Source organism: Diadema setosum, chromosome 14 (assembly GCF_964275005.1).
Source record: "Diadema setosum chromosome 14, eeDiaSeto1, whole genome shotgun sequence".
Classification (NCBI taxonomy): domain Eukaryota; kingdom Metazoa; phylum Echinodermata; class Echinoidea; order Diadematoida; family Diadematidae; genus Diadema; species Diadema setosum.
In genome coordinates, this window is record NC_092698.1 from 38,341,076 (window position 1) to 38,361,302 (window position 20,227).

The following is a 20,227-nucleotide window of genomic DNA, read 5'->3' on the forward strand; positions in this document are numbered from 1 at the left end:
GCCTACATGTTATCAAATGACTTGTATTAAAATTAACAATTAACCTAAATATTGAAAGTTCCTGTACAAGGGCCATAGATCTTCTCCTATACAAGGATCATATATATTCTATCTTAAATTGCCTATGAATAGACTCTAGACTGACATGAATGCATGATAAAGATAACTTTGCATTTAGTTTCATGCATAAACCCGTCAAATTGAGGAAGCCGTGCGACGTGAGTTAGCACATTTATAAATTTGCAGAATCATGTCTAGGATGACTTATACTCTTTTAGGTGGGGCCAAAATGGTTTCCACACAGACCCCCCAGAGTTCTGATTTTACTACCAGATATGCATACATTACTTTTGTGTCACTTAGATATGAAAGAAGATATCATTTGATATGAAAAAAAAAGTTTCAAGACTGGGATATATGTTGAAATAGAAATTTGACAATTCTACAGTTTTATATTTCAAGAATGTATTTTATATTACACTGTATTTAAGTTCTGTAGATGTAATTTAATTTAATTTTGTGTGAATTCTGAATTGGTATGTCAGGTTATTAATAAGACATTTAATTTGCTAATTCAACCCACCAATAACTGTCATTTCCAGTTTAGTGTATATAACTACTTGAACTGCTACAAAATTATTTTGAAATATTCCATCTAATCCACACACATTATTTGAGGTTTAAAAGAAGCTCACAAGTCAGAATAAACTTGGACACTTTCTTCAAAAATGTTATTTCATTACCAATAAAAATGTGCACTTTGACTTCAAGTTTCAATACCCATAAAATGGGGAACTGTAACTTAGTCATTACCTGCTAATGATTCAGATCTTTTTGTTACCATTTTGTCAATCTCTTTTATTTATTCTTCTAAAGCCAAAATCAGATATTGATTTGCTTATACTAGTAATACATTTCGTCGCTGGGGTGACAAGACCTCGTATCTCAAAAATGTCAAAATTTTTTTTTTTAGCTTAATGGTCAAATAATGGGTCAAGTGATGTCTTGGCCAAATCCTAACTGTCTTAGTCCAAAAATGAAGCCACCATGACATGTCAAAGAGAAGGCTTTCCCATTCACTATAGTGCTTTGGCCGCCATGTTTTTTCGCTCTCCTGAACATTTGACAATTTTGAGAGACGAGGTTTTGTCACCCCAGCGATGATTTGTCATGCAGTGGTGAAGAAACTGATCATACTCTAAAAAATGATATATGAAGGGATGTATACTAGGCCCCCTGTTGTGTGCATTGAACAATAGCTACTTGTGTTTTTATTGTTGATCTCCATTGCTCTGATTAAGAATCAGCACTATATCTAATGAGATTTTAGTAATGAATTGAAACTTTAATAGAAAATACAGAATAATACTGTTTGAGTAGTGTCTAATACATTCATTAGTTATTGATATAAATAGATTTTGTGTGTGTGTGTGTGTGTGTGTATGTGTGCGTGTGTGTATTTGAAAACAAGTAAAAGATTCATTGGTATAACTCTTTGATCGAAGGTAATCAAAGCCCATTATGAATTTCGTTTTACAATGTAAAACTTCCCAAAATAAAAGTCAAAGAGACTGTATTTGTTACATAGGGATTTAATTCAGTAGAACTGTTGTCAAAGTACTCTCATGAAGATGCATATGTGTTACCTGATAGTGAGTATTAGCCAAACATGTGAAGTGATCATCTCATACAGACAAGATGTACTCAACGTAGACCCATTGGAAGAATGATGTGATATGGTGGAGGCATACGAATACCCGATAGTGACATAACTAGTTTATTATTATTATAGTTTTGGTCTGCACATGATTTCATCGACTTCAACTGTTTGTGCATTACATGATACATTTAGGCCTGAATTCATGAAGGTGGTTTAAATTTCGACCATTGTCTAAAATTAGCATGAAATAGGTGTGCCTTTGACATGCAGGTATCAATGGGTGTTTCTTACTAACATGGCTGTTGGCTTACACAATATGTCAATTGTGTTTCTGCAGAAGAAGTTTGCATAAACCATGGTCTAAATTTAAACCACCTTTGTGAATTCGGGCAAAATTGTTTTCTACCACATGGTTATTGAATGAAGAAAATTTTCATGTACATTTGTAGGAGTTGCAGGAGGTGTAATTTGTTTCCTGGTTATTCTTCTTTGGTTACTATGGAGTCATCTGACTTAAGCATTGTGACATTAGGGTCTGTAAGGAAATGGTCAACTGCTGCCATATTTGTTAGAAGGAATTAACAAATATATCTCAGTTCTTACGGATCTTAGCATAAAAGGAAAGTCTTTTGATCTTTTGAGAGGAAGTTTAGGAAGCAGGATAGTCCCAGGGGAGTCCCATTGGAGTCATGCCAATGGCCTGGTGTCATGAAAACAAGGTACCAGAGCAATTACACTTTGTGTCCAGCTGAGGTTCTTGTGGATAGAAAGGAAGTTCAAGGGAAAATGCTCCATAACAGCAGGAAGAACTTGTAATGAAAACTAACAAACATTTGGCAATTCCTCACAAAGTTGTACTTGTTACATATTTTTCATGGATGGATGAGAGCAGGGAGGTGAGAAGAGAGCAAGATGTGGTGGCAGGACTGTGTGCACTGCTGGGAAGGCATATGATATTGTTATATAGTGAGGGAAGATGGAAATTTACCAGTTATTAATGTGACTGTCTTCTTGTTGCATCTATCAGGCCATGATCTCGTGTCTTTATGGTCATGAATGACTCAAGTCAATAATTCAGTGATCAAAGTCATTTTCATATTTGCTTTTAATATTCATCTGTAAGGGGATTTCAGAACACTTGAGTGTTGCTTTTCTGACATAATTTTGTTATTTGACACTTACAAATCTGTCATGTATAATTGTACTCGTGATACATTTCAAGGAGTCATAGTTTTCTATTTACTATTTTCTTGCTTTGCCATTCTGCAAAATCAAGAGCATGAGAGGGGAATTCCCCAAAATGTATTCTCAGCAAATGAAAGTGAATCTCTGATTTCATAGTCCTGTATTCCTCAAACTGTGTGGATGCTCTGATCCATCAAGTTCCAAAAAACATTCCTCTGAAGTGTATGGTTCAGTGACATTATATCTTTGTGTTATATGGTGATTGTTGTTATTTCATATCAAGAGTTAGTAAAAATGTTATTTAGGCCATCTTATTCATCTATTTTTGTTCATTATGGTTGCAGAATTTTCAAAACCCTCATAGCTGCTAAACTGATTCTTAAATTGGCCATATATTTTTAGGAGAATATGCAAAGTTCCTGTTTTCTCTCAAATTGGCAATGCTGTTCTGATTTTATGCAAATTCAGTGCATGTATTCAGTTCCATCTTATGTTTCCTCAGTATAACATATGCAGTGAAATTTAATGATGACATGTTGATTTCTGAGGCAGAAATTCCCGCAGGACTTGGATGGGTTAGGCTGAGGTGTACGGTTGAGGAGAGGTCACTTTCATCTGTCACTAGTCTCCATCATCTTTACAGGGGTCTGTTTGCCTGACCTATTTCTAGCCTTTCCGAGGTAGAGGACAATGAATCTTTGTCAAATCTTATATCTCTGATCAGGGAATGAATGATGGCATCTATCCTCCAGGGTAAACTGGGTTTGAATGTGAATCCAACATCAAAGCCTCATTATTGTCTGCCAGTGTTGCATTTTGTGTGTATCATTTTCTGTGTCAATGCTGTCAGTCTTATCAAAAAGGGTGTTATTTGTAAGTGACAAAATGAAATGTAAAAGAGTAAATGGAGTGTATTTGTGAACATTTAGGCTTGCAAAAAGTGTAGAGTAAGAAGAATGATGGTGGAAAGTCCATTTATGCAAAAAGGTATCAACTGAGTTGCAGATTTATTTTGATCATACTATGCAACAAAAGCAAAGCAAAACAAAACAAAACAAAGCGAAAATATTTTGTCTGTTAGCAACTTGTAAATAGAATCTGCACATGCATCCATTTCTTAGTACCTGCTTTCATATCATCTTGAAAGGGAAATGATATATATATATATATATATATATATATATATATATATATATATATATATATATAAAGTAAATATAGTGGTTTCCGGAAACTGCAGCCAGGCTTGAACATAGTAGGTGTATGACTCATCCTTTCATTCACCCTGTGGACATGTTTTGCTTGGTAGATGTATTGAACTGGATGTATCAGTGGTATGTGAGAAAAGTAAACAAATTGAGAATAGATTTCCCTTTGTGAGGAGTTGACCTAGTAACCCTGAAAGCTAGCCTTATTGCCATTACCTCAAACACCACTTGACCTGCTTGATGATACACCAGAATGGTGGTGGTGGGGGGGGGGGGGGGGTAGGGATAGAGTATCAACCACCAATGGTGAAGGCAATGACCATTCCTGGCTATTGATTGCACCGCTCTCCCTCCCTTTATCCACACTCGCTCCCTGCCATTCTGTGGACCTTGCAAATGCATGCAATGGCTTTTATCAGCAGCGGACGCAGAGTAATCCAACCCTGTGCTCAGTGGAGCTACCCATGGATGGGCCCCTTTGTGTTTGCGTCAGGCTTTTCACAGTGACCTTGGGTACAAGGCAGGGCTGTAGAGTCCTCTGCCAGTGCACTTGACGATGACCTTCCTTTAGTGGTCAGTGTATGTTTGTGTTGCAGTAGAGATCAGTGCACTGGGTGGGTGTGTGTGTGGGGGAACTGATGTGGGCTAGTGTTCAGTGCAGCCTTCTTACATGTCAGTCATTGGATACCAGCGTACTGGCGGTGCTAGGAGAAGATGATCGTCCTGACTTCATGTATTCTTCCTTCGCCATCAATCACATGCTAACTACCATGCAGATACATGCTCAGTTAAGCAGTTCAAGTTTTTATCATGCATAGCGGGATGGTTTGGTTTACAATAAAAAAATCTGTTTAAAAAGAAATGAGCAAATTGTATGCAATGATGGACTGAAAACAAGTAAGAGACTATCTGAATGGCTACAGAATTGTTACAGAATTCTCAACACGACCCTTTCATTAGGAAGACTTATATTAGATTTTGATTTTTATGACAGCTTGTCTGAAGTGACATTGCTTTTTGTTACCAACCTGCACAGCTCTGCTACGGCCAATAAAAAGATAGGTCCTACATGTACGTTGGTTGTTAATATTCATTATTTTTCTGTGAGAAGTAGTACCTGATTAGTTTAACATAGTAAGGATTCAAGTGACAGAAGATTTGTGTGAGAGGGAAAGATCAGGGCACTTCACAAACTAAGGCACTTTCCATGTATTTACACACCTGCTTTGCTGTGGACCAAGATACCATGTGATCACTGCATGGCATACCTGACTTGAACCTGCTTACGTCTATCTGTTATTTAATCTTCTGCTATAGTGATAAGTACTGGTATAGATAATGGCTTTTGCCACAAAAGCTGAATCATCCCACAGTGGGCAAAAGTTGGGTTTTGGATACTAATGACTGGTGGTATGTGAAATTTAAACTTGAATTGTGCTTGAAGCTTTAGCATCTGCGTCAGCTGTACGGGGCTGGGTTGACCACATTAGTTAGTGTGTCTCTATCTGTACGTCAAGGCAGTAGGCAACAGGACGTATGGAATTGTGTATGATTTTTGGCTCATCATATGCTAGGTATTAAAAAAAAAAACCCCAGCAACTCTGGGGCTCTAAGATTTGAGTGTCTAAACATTTGCTTGTACAGACCTGAATTGATTGATACTGGGGGTTAGTGTACGTTATTTGCCAAAGGTGTAGTAAATCTAAGTTTAGGTCACAAAACTGATCAAACATGATGGCTTTTAAGTTGTGAAGAAGTGATGACCAGCTAATTTAACTTTTTTTTCCCAGTTTACTGGCTAAAACTTGACCTAACAGGCTGTCCTGTATACATCATCAAATACTGTATCATCAACCAGCAAGAGATGTACTAAAAGGTAGAACACTTTGCTCAGCTAGCAGAACCAGCTCTATGAGCATCCTGCATACCTTCAGGTGTGAACTTCGATGATGTAGTACTCGCTGGGTTGCACAGGGGTGCATAAATCTGCCAGAAATTGATGACATTTTTGGAAATGTCCTGGGTCTGAATATCAAATATGTGATTGATGGCTGCTCATACTAGTCTTACAGCCTGACTCTGTTGCTATTACTTCATAGTCAAGTTTGCATAGTTTAATTCAGGACTTTGCGCAACAGGACCTTGCGTAAAAAAAAAAATATATATATATATATATATATATTGATAGCAGCAGATACTTATGAGAGTCAACAGTTGCTGTTTGCTGTGACAACAGATGCAGGCCAGCCAACCACTTACCTATCACTTGCAAGGACTTAAGTTCTTGCAAAAATAACTATTAAAAATAACTATTGACTGTAGGAAAATTGCATTACTCCCCCTTTTAGACAAAGGCTATTAGAGACACAGTAAAGAGACTGAATAGGAAACTAGTTTCTTTTAATATGTCTATATAGATGGAATAATGAGCAACAGGCAACATTTTACCCCGCAGCTGCAAAGGTCAATAACTGTGAGAGCTTCATGTTTCATAACGAAATTGTGATTGATGAAGTTCTCCAACTTATAATATATGGTACAATGTATCTTCAGGTTTGATTGTTGTGGAAGTGTGCACGATGATGGAAATAAGTCTGTGTAACACAGACTATTAGAATAAAATGTAATTTTTGTGCTTTCTGTTTTCATTGAGTGGTTTCAATGATATCATGTTAATTTAGATAAGTAAAGCACCGATAGTTCTACCATGTGACATATAAATCTCATAATCATTCTCTGATGAAATTCTTTTGAGTGAGAATCTTACCTCTGAAATGAACTACCTTCACAAGTGTGTCCTTTACAGCCCTCACTTGTTGACATCATGCATTTGCAATTATTCTTGTCACAGCAGAAGCCCTATCAAAAGATTATTACCATTCGGGAGTAGTTATTGAGACCCTGTATTTATCACCACAATTATTAACTGATGACACCTTTGATGTTCTGCTCAATACCATGTTTGATTCTTTTTGTTGATCCATTATATGCTAAATTGAATAGTTGTGTTTTCAGTTCTGATAATTTTCTGATAGTTTAACCAAGATATAATATGACTAAATGTGAAGGAAGCATGTTCCAAATAGAGGATTGATTCAGTGTTAACTAAAGAAAAGTTAAGCATGTTGAATTCTCATTTTGTTTTATCTGCAGAACTACCTCAATTTGAAACTCATCCATCGCCTACAGTCACGTATCAGGGAGGAGTGGCCAGGTTTGAGTGTATCATCCATGGCTACCCCAAAGCTAGCATTACTTGGAAGCACAACAGGAGTAACATCAAACTGGACTCCAGGTACGGTCACTATGTGTCCACCCAGATCTCTTGGTGTCCACTCTGTGAAGTAACAAGACAAATTCTGTGTGGCTACAGTCTTGCATCTTGGTCAGAGGGATACCTTTAGTCATTGTACATTGTATAGCTTCCTCGTAAACATTGTTTTTCATGAATTTCATGAATCACCATTTGGCCACAAATTTAACAAAATGTGAAAATATCACTCCCCTGATCTTGATCCCAGTGAAAACAGCATGTCACAAAAATGGCTATGACCTCCTCATTTGTGAAAATATCTTTACGTGAAAATAACAGCTTGTACAGTAGCCATATAGCTTGTTACTATTGATACACCAGGAGAGAAAAAACATAGGATTTCAGTGTTATAGTAGGTAGGTCAAAAAGCCTTTAGAAGATGTGATGGGTTTGTGATCAAATGCCATAAGGATAAATGTGCTATTTGAATATCAGCCTAAAATGTTCACAACATGCTTGCCCACTTTCTTTGTATGAGTGATTTCATACTGTGCTTTGCTTTAATAGAGAAAAACCATGAATAGAGAGTGAGTATCCAAAACCTGATCTATCTAAAGTACTCTCACAATGCAAGGGTAGGATTAGAAGAAGAATGGCTTTAGAGACAGAGTAGGTTTGCATCACATAATTTGAAGCATGAAAAAAACCTAGAAAAGTTTTCAATGGACTTTCTCTAAAAACCAGTTGTCCCTCGTTGCTACATGCATGTCTGTTGGTAGCAGTTGTCAACATCCATTTTTTTTAGTGGTCTTATTTGAATGATTTGTGACTCAATTTTAACAGCCCATGCAATCAACAATGTAAAATTTCCATACTGAACCATTCATGATAACACTTAACCAATTTCCATGAACATTTGTGTTCCTTTCCATAATTGTAATGAAAGTATCATTCTACAAAAGTTGCCTTGAATGTTTGTGTGTTTTTTGACAGATGGAATGTGCCAGTATTCAAGTAAATCATAATGTGTAGATTTTCTAACTTCAGAAACATATCCTGTATCAAGAGCAGTCGTCTCTAGTCCAAATGCACTGACTACATGGAATTTGTTTTGGATTGTAGGAGATCATCCAACTTCTAATGGAAACATGAACAAGAGTTGTAAGTGACTGTCAGTACTACTTTGCTGTGGTTACAAAGCTGACAGAATATGGAAGAATGATGATGAGTAAAGAACTGTTTAAACTCTGCTCTATATCCCTGCAGAGTAATACAACTGCCAAATGGTGTGCTGCAAATCCACAATGTTTCAATGGCCGATGAGGGCCTGTACAAATGTGTGGCTACGAACATTGTCCAGACGAGACGGAGTCGCACCGCCACCCTCAGTGTTCTACCTCAGGAAATGGCTCTTATACCTCTGACCACACCTGTCATCATCAGTGCCCCGCCCCGTCAGAAGACGGTGGTGGCTGGGGAGGATTTGCTCCTGGAATGCCTGGTTCAGGGCTCTCCTCTTCAGGTGACATGGAGGAGAAAAGGTAAGAAGTGATTTTTACTGACCTCGTCCTTCTCTCGCTGGTTCTCTTTATGTCTCTCATCTCATCTTTTTACTGTCTTTCTCTTGAGTAAATCATGAAATCCTGTGAATTTACACACAAAATATTTCAGGGCATGATAAAACTGCAATTTTTGGTAGAGTTATTAATATTTTATCAGCATTTACGTGGGGGCTTTTACTACAACATGGAGGGCATTGAAGATATAGTGTCCATTATGGTAACATGATATGAAAAATATCTCAGAAAGTTGAAATTATGAAGATAAAATTAAACCAGTATAATAATGAAATTTAAGTTACAAGAGACAAGTTACGTTATAGGCTAAGAACAGATTAAGAACAGTTTGGCTTGTGGTGTTGTATCTTTTCACCCGTTGAAGACTAGTCCAATTATACGTGGGCAGGTGCCTATGGGATGTATGTGTGCCAAAGCAAAATCAGCTCATACTGAAGGGGTCAATAAATAAAGCAGCGTCAATAACACAACCTCTATGATGGCTAACTTTGCACATGTGGGGAGTGACTTAGTATGAGTTCCGGGAATGGGACCACTGTGATAAACATCAAGATTGTGTGTTGGTCGTCAAGGGAATAATGAATGACACAGAAGTAGAACAGTTTCTTCAATGTGATGAAACAAAGTGTTGGCAAGGGAACTGAATTCAGACTGTTGAGTGGTGTTGTAAATGGTGCGGCTAAGCCATCCATTTATGAAACTGTGGTTTTTGATGAGATGATGATGATGACGATGTTGATAAGGTTGAATAATACTCATAATCATAGTGATGATGATGAGAACTTGTGTGCATATTTACAACATCCAGTGATAGATAGCTCTGATACAGTATAATGTGTGAGGGAATGAATGATGCGTGTTTTTGATGCACAACAGTATTTGTGTTAGGTTTTTTTTTCCAAATTTCAGCACATGTTGTACATGCGTATAGGCCATGTTTCTCAATTCGGTCTTGATTTAATTAAGAAATTAGACTTCCTAAATAGGCCACCAATTTTTGTCTATCATTCAATTATTTCTCATAATGTGAAGCAGGTGCCAGTAACAGCAGTCCAAGCCTTTCTTAAAGGAAGAGTTCAAATTGACTTACATATAGTGGAATGGCTTTGATGACAAACAATAAACCAGAAAACCAGAAATTTTCACGTGCATTTTAATTTTGCGGATTTCTCAGGGCCAAGATTCGTGAAATTAAAATGCACATGAATGTTCTTGTCTACACTATATGCATTGAATGCCATGGATCCAATTCGCACAAAATTCATATCACGGAAATTTCATGCTTTACAGTAAAGGACGCCTGGTGAGCCACTTACATAAAAAGCAGTTATGGTTAGTTCTCTCATTATAACAATAAGATGTAGATTATTTTTTCTTGGTGAAAACTTGTCTGTGGTTGAAATTGTGGGTCTTGTAAGAAGTATGTACAGCATTGTAAAGATTTTTGGAAAGCAACCTCTAAAAGATTTGTATTGCTCAGTATGTTATAAAATCTTATTCTTAGTGCGTCTTTATTTTCAAAATACTGTATCATCATCGTAAGGCTAATGGAAAAAAGTATGACAGCAGTGCCAAACCATGGTTATCACAATCTGTGAAATGTGAATTCAGTCTGTTGTGTTGTGATATTAATAATGATGTAAGGGACAGAAATGAGCACTCTAAAATTTGTTTTCTGGCACCCTTTCTCAGTTAAGGTGACATTTCATAGCATCAGCAGTACTTATTTTCTTGTTTGAAAGCTACAACTGCATGAAATGTCTATTTATCCTATTTTTGATTTGCTTACTTTCTTAAGATATCATTCTAACCAGCTGTGATTTATAGACTTGAGCTTTAGACAGGGGCATAGATTTCACTGAGGTTATTTATGTCCGTAGTGCGTTTTCCCCCCAGTAGCCAACTCTGTCGCCATTCTGAAATCTTATAATCCACAGATAATTGTGGAAATGGACGATGCTTGTGACCCGTATCGACACACTTATGGGTGAATAATACATGATAATGGGTTCACTAGCCATTCTCTCCTGGCCTCAGGCCTTAATAGTGGTTTAGATAAGTTTGCAGTTGTAGTCCCTCTGCCGGAAATGCTTTTCTTTGACTTTGCTCAGCGTTTGTGACACATAATGGTTAATCTCGCAATGGAAATTGAAAAGCATTAAATACTGTAAAAGCAAGATGTGTTTTGCGGCATTAAATTTTCGCGAATTGGAGCTGACGGCCTGTTTCTTGGCATGAAATTTTCATGAATTGTCACTGGCATTCAGTGCATATTGTGTAGACAAGAGCTTTTGCATGCATTTAAATTTCGTGAATCTTGTCTCTCACAAAATTCACGTAATCAAAATGCACGCAGACATTCCTCGTTTTACAGTAACAGCCTTGCAGTCCACTTATTGGCAGTGTCAGTGATGACTTTTCTCTTTTACACATTCTATTTTTTATGACAGTAGAAATATGAGCTATGAAGGAAAAAATGACCTCTTTGTGTGATGTTACTGTGATCAGACATTCAGCTGTTCAATTACAAAGTATGTTATGAGATAAGTCTGTGTTGTACTAGTTCACCTAAAAGAGAACCACAATGAAACAAAACAACCAAACAAAATGAAACGAAAATAATCCCAAATTCTCAAAAATATTGGAAAGGGACATGTAGTGTCTGAATGTCTTAACATCACATGTGTGGAGTATCTACAGGGAATAATTTTTCAACTTGATTTTCATTAGTGATTCTAGCTGATGAATGATATTCTAAATTTTTCTTTTCAAGTAACTTCTGTGGAAGGAAACTGCTACACAAAAGATGGTTTGTGTAGCAGTGGTATTAAAAGTACATAGCTAAATGCAGTGCCATACCAGGAAAATGATGTCCTGATATATCATTGTGGATTTTCCTTGAAATCCCCCAAGGACAGTAAGAGACCAGTCTACCTTGAAGGTTAGAGATGAATTGTATTTCCTTGTAACTACCAAATGTTTGTGAGTAGCAATTGTGAATTATGCACCTGTGCATGAGGAAATACAATGAAAGTCGTTTACATACATGACCTGTGTGCATATGTGTATATGCACATGTTTGGTTTGGTATCTTATTTAGTTATGTACAAACATATATTTTACAATTGAAACATAAAAGTTTTTAAACAGTTGCTAAGTATGCAGTTTTCTTATTTTGAGTAACACTGAACCTTATGAAAACTATCATGAAGATCTGATTGTTTGTATGACATAATTTTTTTTTTTTTTTTTTTTGAAATTTGTACAAAATTGTGGCAGAGATTATTTTGGGCTGTGTTCATTGTTGTACCAAAATATACAGTGATGTGCTGTGTGAAGTTAAACCATGTCAGAACATAGCCAGCAGTCTCCCATTGTAGCTGGTAACAAGACAATTCGTCATTGGACTGCAGTGCCAGTGGCTGTTCTTGCCAAATTTCATCAGTCACCACTATTTCTTGTCTCCAATTCAATCTCCCCCTCCCTCATCATTATTCTGTGTTTGCTGCACCCAACGATAAGAGATTTTCCCTCATTTCCCTGCTCATTGAGAATGATTTCCTGTGTTAAGCCATAGTCCCCTCACTTGCTAGCATACACTGATCTTTTTTCTAATATCACCAGGGAATCCACCTCCATTTTTCTCAAGGAAAAAAAAAAAAAAAAAAAAAAATCAGTGGCGTCACAAACAAGGTATCCAAGGTACCTGACCCGATTTGATAATACAATATTGTGGTCTTAATCAGTTCCCATAGGCCAACTTTAACTTTGCTAGGTTAATAAATATATATAATAGTGTAGAGGTATATGTGTGAGTGTGTTTGTGCATGTGTGTTGTGTGTTTATTTCATGTGTGTTGTGTAATTCAGTCTATAGCAAGTGCTGCAGTCAGTTGAGATCAATAATGATGAATCCCAAGTTCAGTTTACAGGTTTCCTTTTGAACAATGGACTCAGGTCCTGAATTATCCTTATTACCATGCAGTTTGAAACATTTTTGTGTGTTTGGTTTTAGAGAAAAATATAAGTAAGTGTGCAATCTTACATTGTACTGATGTGGCAGCTTTTGTGTAGTTTTCAAATTTATCATGCAGAGATTACTTTCTTGCCAACAAAACTGGGGAGGTACAAATACATACAAAAATGAGTTTTGTAGGATGTATTGTGTGATACCTTTTTATTTCTGTGACAAAATGCCCCCTTTCCTCTCCATTGTTGAAGTTATCAAGTAATCTTGTGCATAAAATGACAACTGAATAACATCCGTCAAGTGTATTGCCTTTTTAAAAGTCCTCAGAAAAATGCAGTCAGATAATTTCATATTTGAATGCATCACTCGAGAACTGTTAGAAATAACGTTTTCTTTAATTCAGGGCAAACTTTGACTGATATCATTTTTAAAATAAAAATTTAACACCAAAGAATCCTGATATGGAGCTTAGATAGTGTGTTCAAGCTTGCTTTTTGGGATTTCTGTATCAATTGTGTGAGTATGACTTTGCAGAGAAAACATGTTTTACCTGTCCCATAAAGGAAAATGTTTTGATTTCCTTTCAATTGGGGGGAAATGAAAACATCCGTACAGCTCTACTGTTTGTTATCACTCCAGAATCTATAAGGTACTGAAAATTCTGTTTGTCGCAGAGATGTGATATTATGGGAGCTTGACACCAGAGGCACACCTTGCTTGTGCTGTAGGCCTATAGTTTGAAATTTCCTCTCCCCCCCCCCCCCCTACTGATTCCTTTATTATGATCAAGATTAGTGTACAACTAACTGGTTCTGTTAAGATTTAGAATCTCTGTCCTGCTGTTTCATTGTGGTTATGCTGTCATGCCAATGCTGCCTTGGTGTGTGGCTTATGTCCTTCAAAATTTGACAACATTTTGGCATGCATGTTCAGGCTTAGTGAAAAATATCATAAACTTTAACAGCCCCCCCCCCAAAAAAAAAAAAAAAAAAAAACCCAGAAGTTTGATAATGATGATAAATGGCTATGTCATTAAGGCTTTGGTGGATTTTGTAGCCTATCTATTTAATCCCAAATCAAAGAATTGATATTAAAGTAACATAAAGTCATTATGTGCCAAATCTATGGAAAATTTAAAATATAGAAAGTGATTTAAAATGCTTTGAAATTATGAAGAAAATAAGACTACTTAAACTTTGCTTTGTAGTGGTTTTTATGCTAAGATTGCCTGAACAGTTTAAAAATGAATCCATGTGTGCTTGCTCCATCACATAAATAATATTAAATTTTGTTTTGTGTTATTTTAGATGGCCGCCCCATACGCACGGATGGTGTGAGCTACCCTGGTGGCAGCAACATGGTAATGAGGAGCATCCAGCCAGTGAAAGACAATGCTACTTATTACTGCTATGCCACCAACCCACAGACTGGCCAGAACATCGTGGCTGAGACACAAGTGACCATCGCAAGTGAGTAGCCCCCCTGTGACTCGATCCTTAGAACCTTTTCTTCTCTAAGAATTGCATCTTAGGACCTTTCAAATTGTAAAGACAGCCTGCGATTAGTGGTATGAATTCAGTGTTTCCTTTCTGAAGCTAGAGAGATTGTGTTGATGCATCATCAAAGTTAGATGTTTCATCATAGTAGCATAACCCTTGTATATATTTGGAAGCATTTTAGTATCCTTAAGATTAGTCAGAAAAACGGCAGTTTGCATCTATGTGGTGTAAAGTTTCCCCCTATCACTGTCCCACTCAGCTCCTCCCGTGTTCCGGGTCACTCCCGACGTCGATGACAAAGTAATTGGCAGCACACTACGGCTGTGGTGCCTAGCGATTGGTGAGCCACACCCCACCATCACGTGGCTCCACAACGGCCTCCCTGCAACGATCGACGACTACCACAGCCACCTACTCAACAATGACTACGTGGTGCAGCAGGTGTGGTGGGAGGATGCGGGGGTTTACCAGTGTGAGGCGCGCAATGGTGCAGGCACCATTCTGGCTGCCGGGTCTGTCGCTATCATAGCCTGTAAGTACTTTCACTGCATGTCATGTCACGCATATTTCATCGCATTCAGCTCCATGTACTTTCCTTTTGATGAAATAAACCAATATCTATCTATCTATCTATCTATCTATCTATCTATCTATCTATCTATCTATCTATCTATCTATCTATCTATCTATCTATTTATCTATCCAATTAACCCAAAGGACTGAACAGATATGAAGCTTGTCATGATTACAACTAATCTCTTAACCTGTTGAGGACAGACTGATTTTGCTACAACATGCACTTCCCGTAGACACCTGCCCGAGTGTACTCGGGACTCGTCCTCAACGGGTTAACAGTCCTATGTCTGTAGTCATGTTTCCATAGAAATTACAGAAGTGTCTTCTTTTTTTCTGCTGGTCAAATTTGGCAAAAATGTGGAAGATATACAAATTTACTGAAGAGTGACAAGGAGACCCTTATAAAGTGTTTAAAATGAAGCAGGGCACAGTGACCACTTGTTAATACATCTGTAACAATCAAAGTCCTTTATGTTTCATTCTCATTTCCCTTCACCAGAAGAAATGGGCAGGATCTATTAGTACTGTTCTAGTATTTGATGAATATAATAGATGAAGAATTTGATATGACATATACATGAAATGAATCCCAGCCCTTTTGACTTGCGTGCTCTCAGAGTGCCCCTTTAAAGGGACTGTACAGTATTGGTTGAGGTGGGGATTCATGTTTTGAACATTGTTAAGTGAGATAATGAAAAGCCTCTTATGAAATATGAAAGAACATGTAATTTTAAGAAGGATTCAACGTTTATTTGATGAAAATTGTTTTTCAAATGGCTGAGATATCCCCAAAAGTGCTAATAATAAAAGGCGACATGCCACAACTTTATTAGAATCTCTTTGTTTCACCTTGTTTTTTGATATCTCGGCCATTTCAAAACCGATTTTCATCGAATAAACTTTTGATACCCCTTAGAACTGCATGCTCTTTGACATCTCATAGAGTGGTTTCTGAATATCTCGCAAAACGTTAAAAGCTAAATCCTCACCTCGACCAGAACTGTACACACCCTTAAAATGAAAAGAAAGAGTATAGTTGGCCAAATTGCTGTGATGGTAGTGCCAACATTTACATGATTTATGAAAGTGAAAATGAGTTCCAATGCAAACTTTGCTACTATCTCTTTTCCCACCAGTGAAGAGGATGTGAAACTACTCTTGCATACCTCTAGTGCGATAATACAAAAGATGTGTAAACTGAAATCAATCAGCACTTTTGAGTGGGTTTGTAAAGTGAGTGTTTTGAGAGCTCCCGACGATAAATCTTCATGTAAAGTGTTGGTATGTGTAGCAACAGATTCCTATAGGGATGGGCTGACAGAGAGGTGTGTTGTTAAATGCGTTCTGGTTCATTTCTTGGTGGGAGATGTACCTCTGACTTTCTATTATAACACCATAAGTTGGCTTTGATAAACAAAATAAAATCAAACAGGTAGAATGGTAGAGGTTCTCATCAAAATTGAATGCAAAATTCAGAGTGGAGAATTTTGCAGTTTAAAGTGTTTTCACAACCTATTGATGTTAATAGCAACTGTGCATGATACAAAGTGGATTAAAGGGATAATGTGACCTTACTAGTCTCCCGTTGACCTACATAAAAATCTTCGCAAATGTGCCCTTTTGGTCATGAAATAAAAAACAAACTAGGAAAGCACTTGGAGAGCGCAGACCTCCACAAAGCCAGCAGCTCATTTCCACCCATAAATGCATGCAATTTTCCGATATAGAAGTTACCTTTTGTTTATGTCATCAGCTTCCAGCTGCACGCACTTTAGTGCATGTATGCAAACCTCCAAAATGCGCAGCTAAAACTTCCAAGTTCATTATATATCAAAAGATAAAAAAAAGATCCTTCAAAAATCCATAAAAATTCCCTGATCACTACCAAATTAAATCATCTGTTCCTTGTGTCATTAATGACTTTACCTGCAAGGTTCATTCAAATATGTTAACAACTTTTTGAGTTATTTTGCAAACAGACAAACCAACGCCGATGATCACTTTACCTCCTTCCTTGGCGGAGGTAAAAATCAACATATTATCAAGCCAAAGTAGAGAAGAAATCTTGACCCCAACTGTGACATAATGCTACAGTCACACATGGCCGGGTCACAAAACGTATTTGATCCGGGTGAAAATGAGCCGGATTAATCCTGGAATGGAGGATAATTTGTGCTACAGTCACACACGGCCGGATTTCGAACCGGGTCCAAAAGTAATTAAAACCGTATTGACCCGGTTCGAGCCGTAGAGCCCCGTATTGACCCGTATTGGACCATATAAAAATCTGCTTTATTGAACCATATAAAAATCCGCTTTAAATCCTTAACTGAATCCTTTTCGATCCCTATCGACCCGTGTCAACCCGCTTCGACCTGTACCGACCCGGATGTAAACCTTGTCATCATCCGTTGCATATGAAGGCAATGCGGTATATGGCAAGAGTCCATGTGGTTTTACGCTGTGGGTTGCAGCAGGTCGATGCGAGTCAATGCTGTTCGAACCGGGTCAATATATCAATACGGAATTGCAATCCGTGAGAATATTTTTAACATGACCAAAAATTTTTTACCGCTGCATCGTTGCCCCCGGAATCCATCAGGAATTGACATGGGTTACGATGCGGGTCAATGCGGGTCTCTACGGCTCAAACCGAGTCAATACGGTGTTAATTCCTTATGGACCCGGTTCGAAATCCGGCCGTGTGTGACTGTAGGATAAGCTAACGTATCTGGAGGCCAACTGCTTATCAGATCATGGAGTGTTGATGATTGTTTTGCAGGAATCTCTAGAAAGTCTTCCATTCCTGTTGATTTATGAAACATATCATTTGTCATTATTTCTAACTGAGTTGTACTACGCTTTATATGTTTGAAATGCAGATGATAGCTACCCAGGTCCAGTCACCGGCCTAAGTGTAGAAGTTTTGTCAAGTGACACGATGCGAGTGACTTGGGGCTCTCCCGAGAATGCTAACGACATCATTGCATACACCGTGGAGTACAAACCTCTGGTGGAAGGTAAGGTCTGGTGTTAGGTAACCTTAGCTACAGCCCTGGCACTCAGCTTGATTGTGGTGATAGAGATGTTGAATTTTTATGGCATTGATGATGATGATGATGATGATGATGACAATGATGATGAAAAAGATGACTAGGTTTTGGCAGTGATTGTGATGTTGATTATTTTGACTTAGTAGATAGACATCATTTCATGCCTGTTATAGTACAGAAGATGCTTGTTGTTATTATACCCCCGCCAAACGAAGTTTGAAGGGGGTATATAGGAATCGGCGGACGGTCGGACGGTCGGTCGGGCGGTCGGGCGGTCGGTCGGGCGGGCAAATCTTGCAAATCTTGCGTCGCGAACTACTTCCTCAGTTTTCAACCGAATCCCATAAAACTTGGCACAGATGTGTGCCTTGGGTTGTAGATGTGCAAGACGTATTTTTTTACAGTACCCAAAAGTATGTTGCCATGGTAACGGCATATTATGGGCAAAAATGGGTACAAATCTTGCGTCGCGAACTCCTCCCACAGTTTTTGATCAATTTTTGTGAAATTAGGTACAGATGTTCATCTGAATATGTTAATGTGCAAAACACATATTTCCGCAGTGGCAAAAAGTGCGTTGCCATGGTAACGGCATGTTATTGGTAAAATATAGGGCAAAATGCTTCATGGCAAAACTGCTTCATCAGTGTTCTTCCAATTCTCATGGAATTCATATTGAATGTTTGTCTTAGGATATAGGTCAGCATGACACATTTCTTGACAGTTACAAAAAGTATGTTGCCATGGTAACACGCTCACATATTATGAGCCAAAATGATGGAAAATTTTGTGTTGCAAACTACTTCCTCAGTTTTTGCCCAATTTCCATGAAACTTGGTACAGATGTGTGCCTTTGGTTGTAGATGTGCAAGACGCATTTTTCGACAGTACCCGAAAGTACGTTGCCATGGTAACGGCATATTAATGGCAGAAGATCAAGGAAAGATCTTGCGGATTTAACTACTTCCTCAGTTTTTTGACCAAAGCTTATGAAATGTTGTTTTGATCAAAGGTTATGAAATGTTGTTTGGCGGGGGTATAACCAGTCGCTGTAGCGACATTTCTAGTTAAAGATAAGCAGCTTACAGAGAGCTGTAGGCGGGACATTTCATATTCATTGCGAAGTTATTGGTCCCAATTCAATAGTATCTGTCACTGATTAACACCGTGAATGAAGTTTGTTTCAGGTGATTAAAGATCTCTCCATTGGTTGCTGATATTACTTTCAACATATTATCATCAATGAAATGGCACAAACAAGGTAGATGGTATTGTCAATGTGTACCAAAGTTTGTGCTGCCCTTGCTGATGTCATCGATGATAATTGCCAGGGGAGCCCTTGATGTTGATGTGGTATCTGATTGGCGAATTTAGCATGCCTTGATTTCCTCTTCCCAGGACTACATACTAGGCCATTTATCCTTTTGGTCAGAACCTTAAATTTACTGGTCCTGTACTTTTTTTTCAACTGACCCCGACAATGATATTTTTATCATTTTACTTGTCATACCATACCAGTAAATTTAGCACTTCCTGAAAAGTTACTGGCCCTACAGTGATTTTTACTGATCTGGGACTATCGGACCAGTGCTAGTGTTCCGCATTTCTCTTCCTATGAGGGCCTCCTTCGCTGTATCTTCATTTTAATGAGAATGACTTTGATGTGGTTTTTCTTTGTAGGTGCCCAGCCATTAGAGAAACTTGTTCAACGTCATCAACCACTGAATGTGACGCTGGATGGCCTCATGGCCTTCACTCAGTACCGAGTCAACGTTCAGTGTTTCACCACAAGGGCTCCTTGTCCCCGCAACTATCAATGTGTGAAGACATACGAAGCTGGTAGGTATATCTTGTTTGCCGTCAGTCCTAGCTTGATAGGCAGTCCTGGCAGATCAGGTGAACTGTTAGCTGTATTATTCCTTTGTAGCATCGCCACAGTGATGTTGGCCACATTACTTGATGTTGACTCACACTCGACAGTATCTGTATCCATGGACAAATGATGTTCAAGTTTTGCTTCAGAAAGAGAGTCACTACGAGTATGCAACTTCACATCATTGTGTTGTGTTTGTTGGCAAACTAGTTTACTGTCCAACGTTTTACAATGTTTGTAGTACAGGAAATTATGAATGAAAAAGTTGGAAAGAACTTACGGCACAACAACAAAATCAATGCTCGTAGGTAATATGATGATGAATGCAGCTGTCTCACAGATTTTTGTTACGTGCTTGAAATTTTCACCGATCT

The 20,227-nt window shown here is 38.0% G+C and overlaps 1 protein-coding gene across 1 annotated transcript in view; it reads left to right on the forward strand.

Moving 5' to 3' along the window:
* LOC140238344 (protogenin B-like) overlaps positions 1-20,227 on the forward strand; it is a 90,345-nt gene that overhangs the window by 33,210 nt on the left and 36,908 nt on the right. Inside the window, exons 3-8 of the mRNA XM_072318277.1 lie at positions 7,207-7,353; positions 8,575-8,847; positions 14,160-14,321; positions 14,611-14,883; positions 17,810-17,947; positions 19,661-19,819. Of these exons, the coding sequence (XP_072174378.1) occupies positions 7,207-7,353; positions 8,575-8,847; positions 14,160-14,321; positions 14,611-14,883; positions 17,810-17,947; positions 19,661-19,819 (1,152 nt within the window). The remainder of the gene's footprint in view (positions 1-7,206; positions 7,354-8,574; positions 8,848-14,159; positions 14,322-14,610; positions 14,884-17,809; positions 17,948-19,660; positions 19,820-20,227) is intronic.